This window comes from Pterocles gutturalis, unplaced genomic scaffold (assembly GCF_000699245.1).
Source record: "Pterocles gutturalis isolate BGI_N339 unplaced genomic scaffold, ASM69924v1 scaffold53451, whole genome shotgun sequence".
Classification (NCBI taxonomy): Eukaryota; Metazoa; Chordata; class Aves; order Pterocliformes; family Pteroclidae; genus Pterocles; species Pterocles gutturalis.
The window spans coordinates 1-20,634 of record NW_010107498.1 but is presented as its reverse complement, the minus strand read 5'-3'; the positions used below and the strand labels follow the sequence as shown (position 1 = coordinate 20,634).

The window sequence follows — 20,634 nt, the reverse complement described above, 5'->3', positions numbered from 1 at the left end:
TTTTCAAAGGTATTAGCTCTAATATAGTTTTAACTATTTCAGAGACAAAAATTAAAGTATAAAATGGAAAGAAACAGTTTTTCAGAGACAAAAATTAAAGTATAAAATGGAAAGAAACAGTTTTTATAGTAAGTGTTACTGTTTTACTCAACTGAGTGATGCAGATAAAATCTTTAGCCATGTTTTATTCTGCCTTCTCTGAAGATTATTCTAGAAAAAAATCCTTCTTGAGCAATAGGAAGATCCATTTATTGTGTGAAAAGGATTTTGTTAAACTCTGAGAAACTAGTTTTAAGACTTCAATTTTTTCATGAGGTAAATGTAACTTTACAGATGCTTAACTGCTTCTGATACTAATGCTTGTGATTCTTGGACATTATGGATGACCCCTGGATATACAGAGTTTTTAATTTGAATCTCCATAAGTATATTAATTCAAATTATTTGAGACAGTTCTTTACAGACATTGGGCAGAAACATCTGTTTTTATAGCCTCCCAGAAAACGTAACTTGCTAGATGAACGCACAGATGTAGTTTGTTAAAATCAACAAAATTAATTTTGGTGCAGATCTGTTCTGAAATACATTACATGGACATAAGCACTTTATTAAGAGAAGAAAATTTCATCTGCCATGTACGTAGAACCCCTGAAATATTTCTGAACTGTCATAAGGAAGAGGGGGACACCATCTTTCTGAATTCTGCAGGCGTTGGTAGTCATAGTAAGTCAGTGATGATTTGTACATAAGACAATGAAGAACAGTTGGTCACTTCAACAGACCACAGCCTGCATCTACCCAGAAGACCTCCAGAAAGAAAAAAGGGTCATCTTTCACTTATGTAGATCATTATCTAGGAATAATATTGGAAGTAATGGTACAGTTTTGTAGGAGTTGTGCTTCTCGGAGGTGATTGACTTTGGTTCTGGGAAGGTATGATGTCTGAGAAGGAGGGAGAAATCTACTTTGTTAATTGTCTGGTCTCTCATAGAAGGATGAGCTCAACTTTGCATTGATGAAGGCAGTTGTGGGCCCACAAATAATGTGTTAAAAAAAGTGGGGGAAGAAATGACCTAAAACTAATTTAGGTACTGATTAATATAAACTTCCAAATAATGCAAAAATAATGTTAGAATATGAAGGTTGGAAAGTCAAGTTCAAAAAACCAGTGAATGCTAGAATTGATGGTTGCATGGTCATAATTAAGTGCTTCTAAAAATTAGCTAAATTCGTCTTGTTGTAATGATGGATTTTTCTTTTCAGAGACAGATTCATGTTTGTAAACAATTGTTGTTCATGGAACAGAAGTGGTTGTCTTTTGATTTCTTAAATATGTTAAGTTTATTAACATTTGGACTACATGGAATTTTAACACTTCCAAATTAAACTTGAATCATTACCAGAAGAGACTGGAAGGAAAGCAATGACATTTCTTTTCTCTTAATAAAATACTTTATGTACAAAAATAAAATGCCAAATTTGCTCTACACTGTGTAATGTCAAGGCACATTTTTCAGCTTCTTCCTACTTAGAAACTTTCATAAGAGGAAGAATAGATAACTCTGCAGTTTATGTTCTAGTATAATTTAATTTATGTGACTATATATATGTGATTTATGCATCAGTTGTTTTATTGATAGATTTTTATTATTGCATAGAACATAAGAGGAGCAATGTGTTGCTAGTAATCTAGAAGTCACTTTAAATGAAGACAGTGAATATTTTAATATTTAAGCACTGGTTTTTGGAATGTAAAGTTTAACTTTGGAGAGTAAAAAAATAAAGTATGAATAATCTGTCGACAAGTGTATTCATATTACTAGTTGTTCTTGTCTTTGAGTAGATGTGCTTCTCCAATTTTCCTTTTTAAACATATTTGAAAAAATATTTAAAGGGAGAGAAATTGAATAATTTTGCTCCTTTTTTATTTCATTCTTTCAGTAGCGTGGGTTTGGTTTTTTTTCTGATTAGTTTTATTTCCTGTAATCCTGCATGAGTGTGATGATATTCTGATGCACTGCTTAGTGGCAGTTTTTATGGATCCTCTTCTCCCGTGTCCCACATCCATATTTCATTTGTGCCATAACTGAACTGCCATTGTTTGTATTCATGTAAACTCTCGACCCTCAAATGTGCTATCTGGTCCCCAACCTCAGGTCTCTCATCTGCTCCATTTATTTGAGATATGGATCACATATGGCTGCTTTTGACCCATGAGCCAGGTTCAAGGAATTCTGATATTTCCAGTAATTTCTAAATTTGTATCTGGTATACGGACAGCCTCTACTCTGTTCAGTTGTTTTAGAGACAGCGTAACAGGATAATATGGAAAACAAGCTCAAAATTTCAACCCACAATGGCAATGTTGTAGGCTCCTGAAATTGCAGGTTTTTTCTGATGGTATGAACTTGCTCTGCTGCTTAGTCAGTGGCTTGACAGAACTTCAAACCGGCAGAGTCTGTCCTGCCCCTTTCTGCCATTCAGGGGCTGAGAGTGCCAGGGTGCTGTTCTCACTTCACCTCCATTAATGCAGTCACAGACCTCTGTTACAGAGTTCCCCTTAGTGTTCCTTGGTTTAGGCTGAAGAATCCTAGTCTACTTAGTTATTCCTGTAGCAGAAATAATTCTCATTTTTTCATTTCCATTATTGTTGTTTGAATCCTTTTTTAATTATTCTTTTTCATAAGGTGTGCAAACCAGACTTGCATACAATGGCATATTTGCATCCTCTTTTGTGTTCTATTCCTTTGCTAATAATTCTTAGCTTTCAGTTTTCTGTGTTTCCTTAACTTGGCAGCATTGAGTATTTTACTAGAACTATAGGAAATACCTTGCTTCTGAATAGTAATAGTAATTTTATAATCCATTATTTTTAGATGTAAAATTAGGATTTGTTTCCTTCATTAATTTGCATTTATTAATATTTGATATGCCATATTTTGCTGAGCCACTCACTAGCATGGATGACTTCTGTAGCTCTTCATAGCCTGCCTTATTCTTCAGTGTCTGGAATACTTGCTGTCACCTGAAGGCTGCATCGCTCCATAAGTTACCTTATTTTCAGTGTAATTTATGAATTTTATCAAATAGCACAGATTCTAGTGGGGATCCTCCGGTGACCTGCTTCCTTTCCAGGTGCTGGCTATGACCTCCTTTTATTTCTAGTCTTTTAAACAGTATTATATCCTTTTCTTGCTAGCTTTGGATTTATTTTGGTGGTTGGTTGTGGTATTTTGGGCTTTTTTTTTTTGAAACTCTGATGATGGGCTTATTTTAAAATGTCTTTTCCTAGTCTAAGTGGATATTAAGTGGATCTCCTGCATCCCCAATACTTGTTGAGCTCTTCAGAGAATGGCAGTATACTGGAGATTATGTCCCACATATTATTGTGCCTTCTGTTTATAGTTTCTACAAACTTGCACATTATAGATTTTTTTTTTTTTAAATACATACACAAATAGCACTTTTCTATCCATCTTTTAAAGATGTCATCAAGTTGGTTGATTAAAAGACAGATTTGCTGCTTTGGATAGCAGCTATTCCATGATAGAATTCAATTCTAGACGGAGTGTATTTTTAAAATAGCATTGTTGTGACTACTGTTTTTTCTTTTTACATTTTAGCTGTCCCTTTTCCACCAACGCATCGCTTGACATCCGAAGAAGTGTTTGACACAGATGGAAGACCGAAGGTTGACATTTTGAAGAATCACTTGATAAAAGAAGGTCGAGTGGATGAAGAAATTGCACTTAGAATCATCAATGAGGGTGCTGCAATATTGCGGAGGGAAAAAACTATGATAGAAGTTGAAGCTCCAATCACAGGTAATATTTCTAGATCATTTCATTCATAATTAAATTTGAAGAAAGCCAGATTTTTTTCAGTGGTAGAGTTTGTCTTAAAAATTGCTAAAATGAAATTTCTATATAATTTATTGAATTATCCTTCACAACTGTATTTGCTTAATAGTATTCAAATGGTCTGAAAAAATATGCTGCACATTATTTTGCAAAATGAAGGCATTAAACCTATTGGAAAAAAATTGTATGATTGGTATTAAAATTACAAAATAGGAAGTCGTTAAATGCTGATTTACGTATTTCTACTTCCTGCAATGTTGTAAGTGAGAATAAAGACGTCTAGCTGGAACAGAAAAATGAACTCAGAATTACCCTGAAATCTAAATATGTGAAGCGAAGCTAGTTGCTGAGGTCTGAAGCAAATACTGTGAACTGTAATTCTGAATGAAAAATACACCTTTATAGTTTGTCTGTTGGTGAGACTGATGACTGCATGTGAAACCACATTCCTTGTGAGGGTAGTAGTACTGGAAAGTGTCGAAAGATTGTTTAAGCATCTTTAACAGACTACGACCAGACCCACTGTAATACAGAACTGACTCGGTGTTTTGGAGTATTTTCATGGTTTGACTGGTTCTATTTCTGTTTGACCTGGAGAAAGGTGGAATTGCTGTGCTTTATTACTTTTATTTATAAACAATCCAGACTCCCAGGAAATAGTTTGTTTAATATCTGTTATTTATAATAATGAAAGTAGATTTGATTTTTGTGTTCAAATCAGATTTTTTCATTTGAATATGTTTTCTTCTAAATGGACCTATATAAAATTAGCTTAAAAGCTTATTTTAGGACATTTATTAAACATTTGAACAGTCCATCATTATTATTAGTTTAAAAAAAAATGATAGAAATGGTGGAAACCACTAAGTGACTGTCTGAACTCAGTGTCTTTTCAAGCTCCAGATAAAGCTCAAAACTACAGTGTTGTCCATATGTTCAGAACTTTTATTTTTTTGTTTATTCAGGCAGTTACCCAGAGCTACTGTATATTGGCAGCTGAAAAAGAAGGAAAGTTCTTCCACTGTTTGAGTAGAAATCTTAAGAAAAGTGACATAAAAGAGGGCCCATTATGTGTAGTCTAGTATCTTGTAGGTCATGATGACAAATGGTCTGCTCCAAGGGAATAACAACCTTTAAAGTGTGGTGTGCCATATCCAGTGTCTCTTTCCAAAATTAGAACAACTTTTTTCACAAAAAAAAATTTACTGATGAACTCTGAGAAGTTGGAAGATGCTGTTCATCGGTTGATCGGTGACATTTTGCATCAACAGAAGGCATAGTCTCTCAAATTCCTGTTAAACAGCAATACCTTACATAGAAATTAGAAGGCAGCTCCTGACTTCCATTGAGCTGGGAGCTCCTCTGAGAATGAGGAGTTAGGAGCAGTTGGTTCTTCCCTACATTTTTAATTTATTTATTTTTTTAATTGTGAGATGACCTGGCTTTGCTGTGTGCTCTTCAGAGTCTTCCCATCTGCTATCTTTGGCACTTCTGCCTTAGGTTGCTGACCAGTGGTCTTGTCCTGTCTCATATTCTAAAAACACAAGAAAAATCCACTGTTGAAATAGTGAACATGGTTATTTGAAGGAGAAAAGTAACTGAGCAAAGAGAAGATATGATAATATTAAAAGGTATGTTAGTCTGACTTAGAAACGAAAGCATACTCCCTGCTTTTTTCAGTCCCACATGGACACAGCGAATTGTTGCAAAGCAGCAGGCATTTTAAAATACGCATACCAAGGAGAATTTGTAAAGATACCTAAGGGGTTGGGGGAGGACAGTAAAGAGCTGCTGACAGTTTTCAAGTCCTCAATGCTCAGGGCATTAACTGTCTTTGAAAAATATTCCACAATCTGCTAGACTTAAGTAGGGCTATCATCAATCAGCATTGTCACAGGTAGTGAGTACTCTGAAAAGCAAAGGGGGAAGCTTCAAAAAGTTTTATTCCTGCTTTATACCCGCCTTTCCTCTTTATTAGAATACTTTGTGGCTGTTTACTTAACTGTAACTTAGTAACTTCTCTGTTAGATTTTTTTTAAAAATTAATTTGAACAAAATTTTTGCTTGCAGTGTGTGGTGATATTCATGGCCAGTTCTTTGATCTAATGAAGCTGTTTGAAGTGGGAGGATCACCTGCTAACACAAGATACCTCTTCCTCGGTGACTATGTAGACAGAGGTTATTTTAGTATAGAGGTAACTGAATACATTAATCTGTTTTATCCTAAATTTTTCTATAAGCACATTTTCACAGAGGTTTTCAAATGAAATTTTAGGTCTGCTTTAACATGGGAATGTGTTCTTCCTTGCTGTGGTTTCTCATATGACAAAGGCCTGTTTACAGGAGGATGTTGACAAGCCATTTGGACTGTCTGTTGCAATCACCAGACTTACTCATTTTTCCTCCTCCATCTTTAGTTTTTTAAAAGTTGAATTCTATAGCATTATTATACGTAGCCCTGCTTCTCTGGTAATACACAGGAAGGTGTGTTTGTATGTTTTTGGAGAACAGGTAAGTCATGACTGCAAGGTCTTTTAATTTATTTTAGCTGTTTATCTGTATAAAATAGATTCATTTTACTTATGTAATCAAATGTTTTAAAGTAATTATTAATATTTTTTCTTTACTGAAATTCTGAGGGCGATTACAGATATTCACTATGGATGACCTGTGATTCTGCCATTTATTTTTCAGGTATTTTGAATTAAAATAATTTTTTCATTTTCAGCATGTTTATTAAGTATGCTACATTCCAGAAATATTCACATATTCATAGAAATTAGTTTCAGGGCTATGAAGTTTAATTTAACTATTCTTCTGGAGCCAGCTTGGGAAGATACCAAATCTAATGGAGTGGCATAACATTGGAAAGAGTATTTTGCAAGTCATGTTGTATAATACTTAATTTCTGTATTAAAATTATGCTGTTCTACTAACATGTGTGGGTATATACTGTGAAGGGCACGCACAATGCCTTTTGGAGTTGTTAGGGATGGTAGACAAACAGGAGATGGAGCAAAAGTGGTTGCCTCAAAGTCATATATAGGGAAAAATTTCAACAGACATTCCCTATTTCTTAATATGATCTTCATGGCCTGTTCTTGATGATTATAAATAATGTTATTGTTGTTGAAAAGGACATTTGCATAGCAGCAATGTATGTTAATGTATCAAAACAGTATGAAAGCTTTTCAATCGTTACACTTACAAAAAACTTTTCAGCAATGGGTGTTCTTGAATATATTAATAAGAAAGGGCTCTTTTTGTTTCCTTATATGATTTTAATTTAATTTTACTATAATATCTGGCATGCTAAATATACTTGCAGAATATGTAAAGATATGCTAAATATACTCTTGAAAACCACTCCAGAATTCTTAAAAGGCTTGTCTGTCTTCATTAAGATAATCTGCTCTCTTCTGTTCTGAGTGGCTGTTGGAACACCAGTGAAGTACGTGACAGATTATCTGAATAAAGTTGGATTGCTGCAAGTGCATGAAGGTGGGGCTGTGCTTTGCAGTCCTGTTGAGAAAGAAAAAAGTAGTACATGAAAATGAGCCATTTTTTCTCCACTTCAGCCTCAAAAAAAATTTCCTACTTATGTTTTTGCCTTAATTAACATTTAGGAAGTTTAAGGTGACCTCCAGGAGTTTTCATAAATGGCTACTTTAAAATCTTTCTTGGTGATTGGAAATGTGATATGCTTTTGGTAAAAATTTGACTTTTCACAGAGAAGTGAAGGTGAAATTTGATTTTCACTAATAAATTAACCAGTCTGTCCTGAAGCATCTTTAATTGTGTTGATATTTTAGTAGTAAAACATTTCCAATTAAAAATGTCATCACTTCTAATAGGAAAGATAATTAAATGCTACCATCCATGATTGTTTGTAACAGACTGCTGGGATCAAGATGGCTCCTTCACATAAGTGTGTAAAAATTCTTCTTTTCTGTACTGGAATTAACAGGACATAGAGAACTCTCAAATTATTCTGTTTGTATGTAATAATAAAAATAAATATAACAGTACAGAAGAGGTAAAAACAGTAATTCTTTTTGTACTTAACAGGTAACCTGCTGGAAATTGTGTAAATCTCAGCAATTTAATCAAATGTAGTATCCATTTACTGAAAGGAAGGCACTGTTTTGCCACTTTTCTATTACGTGTCTTTAAGGTTGCCAGCTTTTATAAATTTTTTTCATACAAACTGACTTAACTAACAGTTAACTATGGTTCAGAATTGTAGAATTTGCCAAATTAATTAATGTGTTCCTTTGATGATAAGCAGTTATTTTTTAAGAAACTGGTTATGCTCTATGCTGGGAAACAGTTTTAAAGAGTCCAGGGACTTTGCAATGTGTCAGTGTATTTTAGAGTTACAGAAACATGGGAGAGCAAGTGGTATTAGAAAAATTATTTTGCATATTTTTACTAAGAAGATAAAAATTCAGTAATTAGTTTAGCTAAACTTCGCAATAGAAGTCTTTGATGTATTCCTCCATGTTTGCTGTGTTTAAAGTGTTCCTTTGTTTTCTTTCTTCCTTTGTGTACTTACTATTCTATGCAAAGTTAAGTGTGCAGAATGATAGCTTCAGGGTACTCATATTGCTTAAGAACAATAATAATAACAACTTGTAGGTGACTTCAATATAGTCAAAAACTTCAGTGGTTTTGAGATTTCTGTGCTCAGTTAAAAATCAAGAATCAGATTTGAATTTTAAGAAGTACAGTTTGGACATTCAGGACTGCTGGATGATGACAGACTCTACACTGAAAAAATTGTGTGTATTCTGTAGCTCCATCCTCAACTCTGTTTGCTACTGATGTAATAATAGTTATATATGGAAACTTACTATCAGTCTTTGAATTTTCTGCTTGAACAGTGAATAAACAGCCAGCTTTCCCAGTTTTTTGGGGGTAAAAAAGGTTTAGTCTATCCATTCTTAGCTTAAAGACAGTGTCCAGATGATATAGCTGACTTTAATGTAAATAGTTCTGTGGGTGTTTTTCCTTCAATCTCTATTAATAAATGTTTGCTTTCCTTTTTATGGCAGCGTTTAGAATCGTATTATCAAATCAGATTTTAGGCACAAAAATGTACATTGTTTGACTAAACTGTTCTGCAGTATAATCCTGATGAGTTTGTTTTATTACTGAGTATCCAGTAAATATAAATATTTTTTCAGCATTCTGTGCTGTTGTTCTTAAGAAAAGTAATAAGCAATTTGCGTAACTCACGTCCAGAGCTGGACTCGGAGAAATAGTGCTGTATTTTAAAATGGCACATTGAGCTGTACTTGCTTTTGAAGCTGTTAACATTCTTACTCAATGTTTCTCAGTAATAATTTTTAAAGTTCTTATAAACTAGTGTATTTTACTGGATATCTTTGTTTTTCAACAGTGTGTGCTGTACTTATGGGTCCTAAAAATTCTCTACCCAAGCACATTATTTCTTTTGAGAGGCAACCATGAATGCAGACACCTAACAGAGTATTTTACCTTTAAGCAAGAATGTGAGTACTGTCTAAGAATGTAAAATTAGCTTATTTCCAACCTGCTGATCTACCGTCTGTCATTTTGCTTGAGATATTTTGTCTGTTAGTTTAATTAAGGTCTAGTAAACATTTGGAGGCCCCATTGACTTCTGTAGAATTGCTTGCAGTTAAGTGTGGTATTGGAGTGCAAGTTATGTAGAAGACTGCTGCTTGTAAAGATTCGTTATAAACTTTGATGTATCATCCTGATTTTAAAACCCTGGAGAGTGGAATGTTTTTCTGCTGTCTTGGCTATAATCAGGAGTACCAAGTAACTTGCTGAGCTGCATTGTGAAGCTAGCAAGAAAACCTTTCTGCTGAGTAATTTTTCCACTTGGGGAATTGATTTCAACTATGTTAGTAAGATAACTTTTGGTAATATAAGCTGCTCCTCCATTTGGAGGCTTGTATAAGCGTTGATCCAGTGATAAATGGATCATTTGCCCTGGTAAAACCCTCTTTGATGCAGGTAAAAGTGAGGTAATCTATAAGCAGTTCTTAGCTTTTCAGTGTAAATGAGAAATCACAAAATTCTCATTAATATTTTACACTGAAGTATGCTGTGTTATTGTATTATGCAAAATAATTCTGTGATTTTTTTTTTTTAATACAAATTGTTTCTTCATACTTGAGATAACAGAAGAAGAAATCACAAAAGTTTGTAGTTCTGGAAGAGAACATGTCTCAGAGATGTGCGTGCTGTTGTGGTGTTTGGAAATGCTCATTTAAACCCAAAAACATTACTTGCTTTGGGGTTTTTTTAAGCATTCACGTTAAGATTGATGCTTATAATTGTGATGCACCAGATTACTTCTTCCATCAAATATATATTTCTTAATGTTTTATGTTTTATTTCCTGCAGGTAAAATAAAGTACTCTGAAAGAGTCTATGATGCTTGTATGGAAGCTTTTGATTGTCTCCCTCTTGCTGCTCTTCTAAATCAACAGTTTCTTTGTGTTCATGGTGGACTTTCACCAGAAATTAATACACTAGATGACATTAGGAGAGTGAGTATTTTGTGTATTCGAAAACAAGTGGAAATACAGATATTTACATGATGCTATATAAAGTCATGTTTGTGAAATTGTCAGTATATTGTTTTCTGTTCTCTCGTTTGGAGGTGTAAATCAGGAACTGAAATGTAGATGAAGCGGTATCATAATTGAAAACTCTTGGATCATCTAGTGCATTTTCCATTAGTAGATCTCATTGAGACAGCTGGGACTGTTACAAAACACACAAAAAAAATACCCTGAAAAACTTCACATAGTTTCCTGAGACAGGTAGTACATGTAAAGAGCTTCATATCAAATTGGAATAGTGCTTTTTGTTTCTTTCTAGATAAGAGCTAGCATTCTTAACGGCTTTCAGGACAAAACTCATAGAAGTTAATTGTAGTCTTAATATTGTTTGGTATATCAAATGTTATATTTCAGTTTTTCTTGTATTTCTTTGAAAACTTTTTTTTTAAACTCTTTTGGTTTTGAAAGACTGTGAAATTGCAGTATTTAATAGAAATTCAGGTTGCTGTTTAAAATGACAAATTTGGTAGGCATTTGAGTAACCACTGTGGAGTGCTTCTCACTGCAGTAAATGAGCTGAGTATATCAGTAACAAGAATGAAAACAAGTTTTAAGAATTATACAACACAGACACTAAATTAAATTGCACAGTGATGTGCAATTTAAAGGGAGAAAGATTGTGATGACATGAGGTATCTGTTTCTAATAACTTGGTTTCAGCTTGCGTGGGCTGCTGATGTCAGGTGAAGATTGTATCAGATGGGAATTTTCAAACTCAGTCGCTTTTGTTTTTACAAACTTCTTTTTGACTTATTTTAGTTAGCTGACATCTTGACTGCTGCATTTGGAAATCAAAATCATTCCTGTTATGATTAATAACAGCTAAACAGTAGTTGATTTCAGCTTAAAATATTAATAGGTGGTTCTAATAAAGCTTTGGGATTATAGGTAAGGATAGAAGAAAAAAGTTGTTCATCCACATGTGGAAGAAGGTATGTGGGGGCCTATTTTTTTTTTTTTAAATCTGAATATCAGAGAGAAGAAAAAGTATGTTTGTAATTTGGTTTTATAGTATATAATTATTGATGGCTCATTTTGCCTTCTGTTTTCATTTATTGTATTTCTCATTTTCTTAGCATTTTCTCCATTAGTTGTGTTCCATTTTTCTTTTTTTACCTCTCCCTCTCCTCGAATTTATAGGCTGCTGTCCTGTTGAATCTCATTTCTGAATTCACCAGGGTTTTTTTGTACTGACTGGACCACTTCAGAGGCTGGAATGTCAGCTTATTTCACTTACAGATATTACACTGCCGAGCAGAATGATGTGAGAGGAGAAGAAAATGGAAACAGAGAGGAAGCATATTTACAAGCTCAGTGGTGTGAGTGGGAAAATGTACTGAGGCACACCACATTTTCAGAGCAAATACTGACGTGTACAGAAATCTATATGCATTGTGCAGAGAAAGAGAAGTAAGAAGGTGAAACAAGTAAACGGTGCCATTCTGACAAGGCCATAACACTTCTTACATTACAGATGAAAAGAAACATAGTCAAAGCTTTTCAGAAGGTAGTGTAAAGGAAACATAGTCTGGAAAAACACTTTGGAAAGCCACTCTTATAATAGGATTGTGATTAATTTTTCTTTTAGTCTCAGTCTTACAGATAATCAGGTTTCAAAGTGTCAAGTAAATTTAATTAAAAGGTAACTCTGTCATCTTGGCCTGTGCTTTCATACATGTTTCTGTTACGCTCAAGGCTACATTAGGATGAAATGTAAGCTTGTATGTTTGTATATACATATATGAAAATCTGCATTGCATATTGCCTCTGATGAAAACCACATTTATAAATGTAAGACAGTGTTATTAGAACTGTTCTTTGGGCCTTTTTTGTTTTCTAAAGAATCATCTAGTAACTCAGAGAAGGCACTATTCATGGGTTGGCAGCAGCTTCAATAGCTGCATTAGAGCTTGGCATGCACTGATATTGTAAATGTATTTAAATTAAATGGGCGATGTGAAATGCTCTTTTTATGTCTAGGAAAATGTCGTATACTTGGGGTACAAGTGTGGTGTGTGAAATGACTTTTGTAAACAGTTGAGACAATTGTATATTACGAGCCTTCTGCTTTATTAGCAGAAGTTCTTATTAAGGAGAGGTCTTCTCTGCAAACGTGTAGGCATAGTCATCTGGCATAAGAAGGGAAATCACAACTGTATAAATAGTATAGGAATCACCTAAGAAAAGAAAGTAAAAATGCATATGCAGTTTCTTCTGGATGAAGTCTTTTGTTAGTAATATTGACGTTAAGGAAGGTGATTAAACTACACAAATTAAATTATTATTTTTGCTTGTATAAGCCTGTTTCCAATAGAGGACGGCCATCATGGTAGCTACGATGGTAAAGCCTAACCAGAAGGATAGCTACAAGCGTTTCTTCTTTCTGAGAAATGGAAGTTTGTGAAACTTGCAGTAATCTGATTTTTATTCTCTGAATTTTGTTTACAGAAATGTTCTGATTGTATTAGTAAAGGGTGTCTCTTTCAGACACATAGAATCATGGAATATTTAGTTGTATTTTAACTTCATTAATTAATTTAATACATAAGAAAACCTTGGGAGAAATTTTTTGAAAGAGAAAGTTAACACGAGGAAGGACAATAATTCTTATCTCCTCCATACGAGTGTCATAGAATCATAGAATGGTTTGGGTAGGAAGGGACCTTAGAGATCATTGAGTTCCAACCCCCCTGCCACGGGCAAGAACACCCTCCAGTAGACGAGGTTGCTCAAAACCTCATCCAGCCTGGCCTTGAACACCTCGAGGGATGGGGCATCCACAACTTCTCTGGGCAACCTGTTCCAGTGCCTCACCACCCTCACGGTAAAGAATTTCTTCCTAATATCTAATCTGAATCTACTCTCTTTCAGCTTAAAACCGTTACCCCTCATCCTATTGCTACACTCCCCGATAAAGAGTCCCTCCACTTAGAGATGCTGTTTAGATTATTTCATTTACGCAGCCAAGGCTTCTGCTGAAACAAAATTCCAGAACTGTGGTTTTTAGCTTAGTGATTTATAAGGAGGGAAGTGTCCAGATAAACTTATGGGGACTCTTAATTTAAAGGAGACAGAATTTTCTTCCTCATTTACAGCAGATGGTCATTCTTTTGTTTAGCTCTTGGTGATACTAAGGCTTGATCAGCAAAGTACCTTGAAATACATGGGGGCACTACTGGGAATCTGTTTTATAATACCTTACTTCCTTTCTGCAGGCTGATCAAATTTCCTTTTCTTTAGTAACATATGACTTCCACTCTTCACTGACCTTCACTTTGTTGCTAGGGCTTTACTGTGTGATAGTTCTCAGAAAAATTAGGACATTAATTAAAAGTGGTGTCTGTATCTTCAAGTATGTGAAACATCTGGGAAGGTCTTTTGCCTCAAAAGTAAAGTAATTTTAATTAGCTGTACCTTAATCTACCTCCAAGGTTTTACTACTCCTGAATTTGAACATCCGTGTGGAGGTTTGATGCACTTCAGTTTAGTAGCCCTGACTGCATAATACCTATAAATTAATCTAGACTTAAATATCTTAGGTTATGTATTAAAAAATATACTGCCTGTTTCTTTTTTAACACCAAGTGTAGTGATTCTTATTCTTGAATAAAATTGTCTTTCTCGGTTAGCTTAATCATATTTAGAAATACGTAAAGCAAATTTGTATGGAGATTCTGTTTTACCATAATCGCAATATATTCAGAAATAGTTGATCAGAAACAATTTTTTTTTTAATTGACTCGTGTCCTTTGTTAATTTTCTTGCTGTCCCAATGTAGAGAAACCCTTAAGTTGGTAATTCTGATTTCATATGTGCAATCTGGGTTGAGTAGCTTGCAGTGACATTTCCTTAAATTTTGAGATGTCTTGAGAACCATGCCAGTTTGTAGACTGTCTAGTGAAGGAGGCACTGATTTGGTGTGTAAGTATATTTATTTTTTACAAACTGACATCCTTTCTTCAAGAAATGGCTACATTATTGTTCCAGTGCTATGAGAAAGTAGTTTGGGAGAGAGGTGTGTTGCTTGCAGAAACCAAAACTTTTTATTTATAATGTCTCTGTTCATTTGGCCAAAGGCATAAGGAAAATCCTTGAAGAATAACTCAAGAAAATTTCTTAGAAAAGCTTTCTAGACTTTCAGCCTTCTGTATTGCAGGAAACATCAGTCGGCAAAAAGTTCTATCTTCCTTGTGTGAATGCTTCTGTTAGCTTCTGAACCCAGATTTATTGCTGGAGGTTTAGAAACTTGATGGTTTAATCTACAGAAATTCAGGTACTTGCAGAAGTTGATGGACTCACTTCTTCAGTCTGGAAGAAATAATTCCGGGTTTATCATCCAGTATGGGAAATGTTAAACCACTGGATTTTTACTATTGAATAAATTCCAAGAACAGCATCAGTTAATACCTGCCTTGCCATTATCTGGCAGGAATTTGTAAAGATCTGGACCTCTCCACTTATGTTACAGGTGGCAGCCTCGGGAGCTCTGATTTTCCAGGGCATTGAGAGAGCTTGACACTACTGCTGGTTCCATATTTGAATGGATTCCTATGGACCGTTAGACTCAAATTCATGAGGTGCTCACCAAACCTCCCTTCGAACCTGTCATGAAGAGTTAAGTGTTCTCTAGTATCATCAAGGTCATCTTTGGTGTGGGAGGTAAAGTGAGATAAATGCACTGTCCATCAAAGAACTGTTCCTACATTTCTTGGATAAAATCATCTTGTGAACAAACTCCAGCTACTTAAGAATCAAATAAACTTTACATTGAATCTGGGATAACTAATTTCATTTCTGGGACATCAGATATTGATTGACTGTTACTAAGCAGTATTTTCCTTTTATGTTAACAAATGCGCTGTCCTCCTTACTTCTGCCCCTTTTCAATGTGGTTTCTGGGAAAGTTGCAGGCTGCCAAAGCAGGTGTTTCCAAGTGGAAATCTGTAAAGAAGCAGCTAGAGAAAAGAAAACAAAAATATCTCCCAAAATGCTTACAGCCCATTACACCAGGGCTATAGCTGTGGAATAAAGCCTGTATGAAAGAAGTCCAAGATGGCTAAGCTACTGACCTCTTCATTACATTGTTAAATGATCCGTTATGGAGACAGGTGTTTCAGGCATTTTTTAATTTGTTTGTGTTTTTTTTTTTAATTTATATATTTAGTCTCTTCTAGTCGGTGCTAATTATTCAGGCTTTCCATTTATCATTCCTGTTTTCTGTACTACTTATCTTTGCTAATTCCTGGTAGTGTTTCCAGATTGGTAGATATGGCATGTGCGTGAGAAAGGACCATTTTGTTCCCTGTCTGTAACTTGACCTTATATTACGCATATCCATCAGTCTGGAATTTATCTTCCTTCTTTTTACAACTAATAAATCTTATTGCTCCTAACAGGTTTGGTTCTTTTGGCATGCCTCTGCCTTATTTCATGAGGAGGAGAGGAAAAAATATACAGAAACTACTTCTCTTTGATATGGTTGGGATTTATTCTAGAAACGCTTGGTGTTGATGGATATGTAGTTTAACAAATGTGTAAAACTTACTGATTTAATAGTCACAGAGTCGTTGTATTGTTGCCTTTTCTCAAACAGTTAGATAGATTCAAAGAGCCTCCAGCATTTGGACCAATGTGTGACTTACTATGGTCAGATCCTTCAGAAGATTTTGGAAATGAAAATTCACAAGAGCATTTCAGTCACAATACAGTCAGAGGCTGCTCATACTTTTATAGGTGAGAGTACGCTGTGATCTGTTTGATGTTTTAATGCTGAGTCTTGCTGCATGTTTTAAGATAATTTCTTTTACTCACAGTTGTTTTCGTTTCACAGCTATCCAGCAGTTTGTGAATTTTTGCAAAATAATAATTTGTTGTCAATCATTAGAGCACATGAAGCACAAGATGCAGGGTAAGTACTTAATGTCCTTCAATAAATTATTGACAGTGTAAAATATAAATTAATTGCTTATTGCTGTAAGATGTAAAATAATCTGTTTGGTTTTGCAGTTACAGAATGTACAGGAAAAGTCAAACTACAGGGTTCCCATCATTAATAACAATTTTTTCAGCACCTAATTACCTGGATGTCTACAATAATAAAGGTAAGAACTTGTATTAATAACTGTATGTAATAATAAAATGAAAATGTCTTACTAGATAAGTCATCTAATATCAACAGTTTTTTGCCAGGTAAGAAATTAAAGGGAAAAAAAAATCCATTAATAGAAATTATATTATGAAGAGGAGCACGTGACATAAATGACTGTCTCCTGTAAGAGTACCTTCAAGCACAAGTATGGGCAAACATTACCTTTGTAAAAATTGTTGCTATTTAGTACTTATGAATGTATCACCTGGTGTTTTTCAGTCAGGCAAGGCTTTCCTCTGCTGTGAGTTTTCATTCCTCTGGTTGTCTTTAGTTTGGGAACTGAGTGAGGAAGGGAGGAAGCATTGATCAGCAGCCTGTGCATAAGGTAGTTTGTATTGTGTGTCATGGCATCTGAGAATCTGATTCTGAACAGAAGAAATTACATGCAGGTGAACTCCAGGAATGTGAATTGTGGTGGGTACCTTGGTGAAGAAAACCTAAATCCACTGTGCTTATAAATCACTGGGAAGAAAATGAGGCATGGAATGTGCGTGTTTTGTGATGGTACAGGCCATAAAGGCTGTGTATGGGAAATCAAGAAAGAGCAAGTACTGATCTAAATACTCATCGCCGTTGGAAGTGTTATTAGGGAAGTGTAAAACAGAAGGAATTAGGTTTTTTCCATCTTCTGCTTAAGATAAAGTTGCACAGAAGAAGCACACTTGATAGTATGGAGAAAGACTTACGTGTCAGAATTACAGAGAAGATCTTAGCTGTGAATTATTCATAGATGAGAACAGAGCTCAACAACAGAAATAATTAAAAAGAAAGCCTGCTGAAATCCAAGTATGACATTAAAGTATGTAATTTCAAGTATGTTGTGAATGATCTCCAAATGTTCAAATAGTGTTCCTTTGAAGAACCACTCCCTCAACTCACGCCACTTATGTAGGGTGATTGACTGTAGAGGAAAAAATGAGCTATTGTTACTTGCGCTCATTGTAAACTAAAGAGAAATAAAAACAGCTTTACATTTTTTCACCATCTCTGTGGATATTGTGTTTTAAGAATTCGTTTTCACTTCATCTGTTCCCAGTATAATGCAAGCTTAAGTATAGGAAAATGCAATCAATGCTTATTTAGCTTTAGCATGCCCCTGTTTTTCTGTTTTGTTTCTCTGTACTTCCCCTTCTCCCTGATCTTCTAGATTTCTGGGGTTTTACTCCAGGTTTACAATGTGGGAGGACACGTATGAAGAATAAAACCTGAGTCTGGGGATGTACTGGATATACTGCTGTTCTGAGTTAGGATTTTGTTGAAGTTGTTGAAATTATAGCTTCTCAGGACCTTTTAAAATCTTTGTTCATTATAGACCTATAATAGGTAGTACAGACTATCGACATGCAACAGTACATGTTAAACTGCAACATGTGCAATAAAAATCTGAAGTTCTCCACTACAAATCTGTCCTCTAAATACCATGAAACAAATAGAATGGAATATCTCCAGGATTATTTTGTCTGTAGTATAAAATAAAGCTAAAACAACCCTGCCGCTTTACATGTGTGTGGTATGCACAAGTTTTAAACACTCTTTTCAAAATGTCTGACTTTTCTTTTAGCTGCTGTATTAAAATATGAAAACAATGTGATGAATATTCGTCAGTTCAACTGTTCTCCTCATCCTTACTGGCTACCAAATTTTATGGATGTTTTCACATGGTCTTTGCCATTTGTTGGAGAAAAAGGTAGGCAAGAGTTGCACGATAATTAATTTTTTTCCTATTTTTCCCAGACTGATATTGGGAAGATTTTTTTTTTTAAATATATTTACCAGTGAGAGATAATTGCATGGTTTTTGTCAAAACAGCTATCTGTATTTGTCTTTATCAGATAGATGATTCGGTAAAGTTGTTAAACTGATTTGGAGGGAGTTTTTGACATGTGAAAATGCCATTTCTGAGAAACGGTAAACTGAAATGCAACTTGATCTACAGGTTTTGGTTGTTCTCTTCACCTGTTTCAGTCAAGATATTTAAATGTGCATCTAATTAAGCAGAGGTGTTAGGAGAAATTATCATTTCGATTGAGGGTTATTAAGTAGTACCTTTGAACTGCATTTGAAGTCAATATGAAAATTGTTCTTATTCTGCAGAATGCTAGGTTACAGACATTAATCGTGTATAGTTACAGGTACAAACTATGTTGAGATGTTCATGTAAAATTTTAACTTTTCTATATAGTTATAACAGATTGACCTTCATTAAAGATAACTTTTTCAGTTATAATTTGTCTTGTAAAAAAGATAATTTAGCACAGATCCTTTTTTTTTTTTTTTTTTCCCCTCTAGAGTTGATAACTTTGAATCTAGGGCATTGGGGCTCCAAGTAGTCTTCAGTTAAAAAGCAATGAGGTTAGAGGCTATTTGGGTCTATTTAAAATCCTTCCATGACAGGAACTGCTCTTTCTGTAAAAGAGATCTGGAAAGCTCTTTAAATTTCTTTTAAAAATATTATTGAGATTACATATTTACAGTCATATAAACCTAGGATTCTAGATTTGTTTATATTTTCTTTATTGAGCAGTTAAAAGCAAGTAATTTGGATGCTTTTTAGTGTGGTCAACACACTCAACAACTTTTTAAATTTTTAAATGGGAGGGACCTGACATTTGAAAGGAGATTTTTGTTTATCCTTCTCTTACCTGATGATGCTGTAGATAACCCTTTGCTGTTGATAATACTGTTGTATTTTGCTTTTGTTATGATGCCAGTAATGAGATACCAAGTACTATTGAGTAAGCTGCTCACTGACCTACTGCTTAAGACTGCTTTAATCATGGCCCTTGTAGTTTGTCTTGCCTTTGGACAAATACATGCTTCCACTTTCGATGAAAGATACAGTGTCAATATTGTCTGGTCGGTGTTGAGCAGATCAAAATCAGAATAATTTTTTTTTTTTCATTAAAGTAGAGAGTAGCTCTTTCCCAAGAATGGAGAAGAATACCGTAGCAAATAACTCAGGAATGGTATGAATTAGTCATGAATAAATGTAGACAGCAATTTACAGGGTTTTTAACCATCTGACTGAACTTCTGGAATAGGTTTTTGAACACTCTGGGGGGAGAAGAAGTTTTCCTGTTTTAAGAAAGAGTCTGATATACATGGGAAAGATTGAGTGGCAGAATAGGGAGATTCCTGGAGAAAGAAAATATGAGATTTATGAGACAAATTTATGTGTGCACTGTGTTGGTATTTTCAAGGGGAGTTTGAAAAGACATGTAATTTGCACAATATCTATATAATAATATTTTTTTGCCTCAATGGTTCTGTTACATGCCTGCAGGTGCCAGGAATGGAGTAGCTTTCTCATTTTAAACCTAAATTTGAGCAATCAAAACAATTTCATATGTAAGTAAAGTTTGCATAAAATGTAGTTCAAATATTTATCCGAATGTAAAAATACTAATATACAAGAAGAAAACTCTTACCTAAAAGAACTGCTTGTAAGATAGGAGATGAAGCTCCTCTGTGTTCTTTGGTTGTTAGGTGGTATAATTTTTAGCTGCTCATTTTTCTGAGCTTTTTAAATTCTGTGACAGTGCACATTAAGAAAAATGTTTTTTTGAAACTGGATTACCAAGCAATGGCTATGATGTGGGGAATTCATTCACTACAGTTGCTGGTCACTAGTTGTATCCTGTGTGCGTGGAAATATTTAAAATTCTACAAGGAATGAATTAAGATGATTTTTTTTTTCTATACAGTAACAGAAATGTTGGTGAATGTTTTGAGCATTTGCTCTGATGATGAACTGATGACAGAGGGAGAAGATCAATTTGACGGTAGGGGTTACTTTAAGATAAATAAGTCTTTTTAATGGTAATAACTTGTGAAACAGTAGTTAACTTAGACTGGTGTAATTGCCTGGAATTTGAAGAAAATTGCTTCAAACTATTTTTAGATAATGATACTTCAGGGGGGGCAGAGAAGGGAATTTTGGTTTTGTGTTTGTGATCAAGAAACAGTAATAGTCATAATGGTCTTGCTCGTAAGCTGGCAGGGCTCATCA

At 34.6% G+C, this 20,634-nt stretch overlaps 1 protein-coding gene across 1 annotated transcript; it reads left to right on the top strand.

Annotated features, from left to right (window-relative positions):
• Nucleotides 1-3,628: 3,628 nt before the first annotated feature.
• On the top strand, nt 3,629-20,407 carry LOC104458724 (serine/threonine-protein phosphatase 2B catalytic subunit beta isoform; the record flags this gene model as incomplete). The annotated part of the gene is made up of 9 exons (XM_010088098.1): nt 3,629-3,824; nt 5,931-6,055; nt 9,262-9,373; nt 10,257-10,402; nt 16,071-16,210; nt 16,308-16,385; nt 16,484-16,578; nt 18,187-18,312; nt 20,330-20,407. Coding segments are annotated over exons 1-9 (928 nt in total), but the record flags the coding sequence as incomplete, so codon positions are not given.
• Nucleotides 20,408-20,634: the final 227 nt, after the last annotated feature.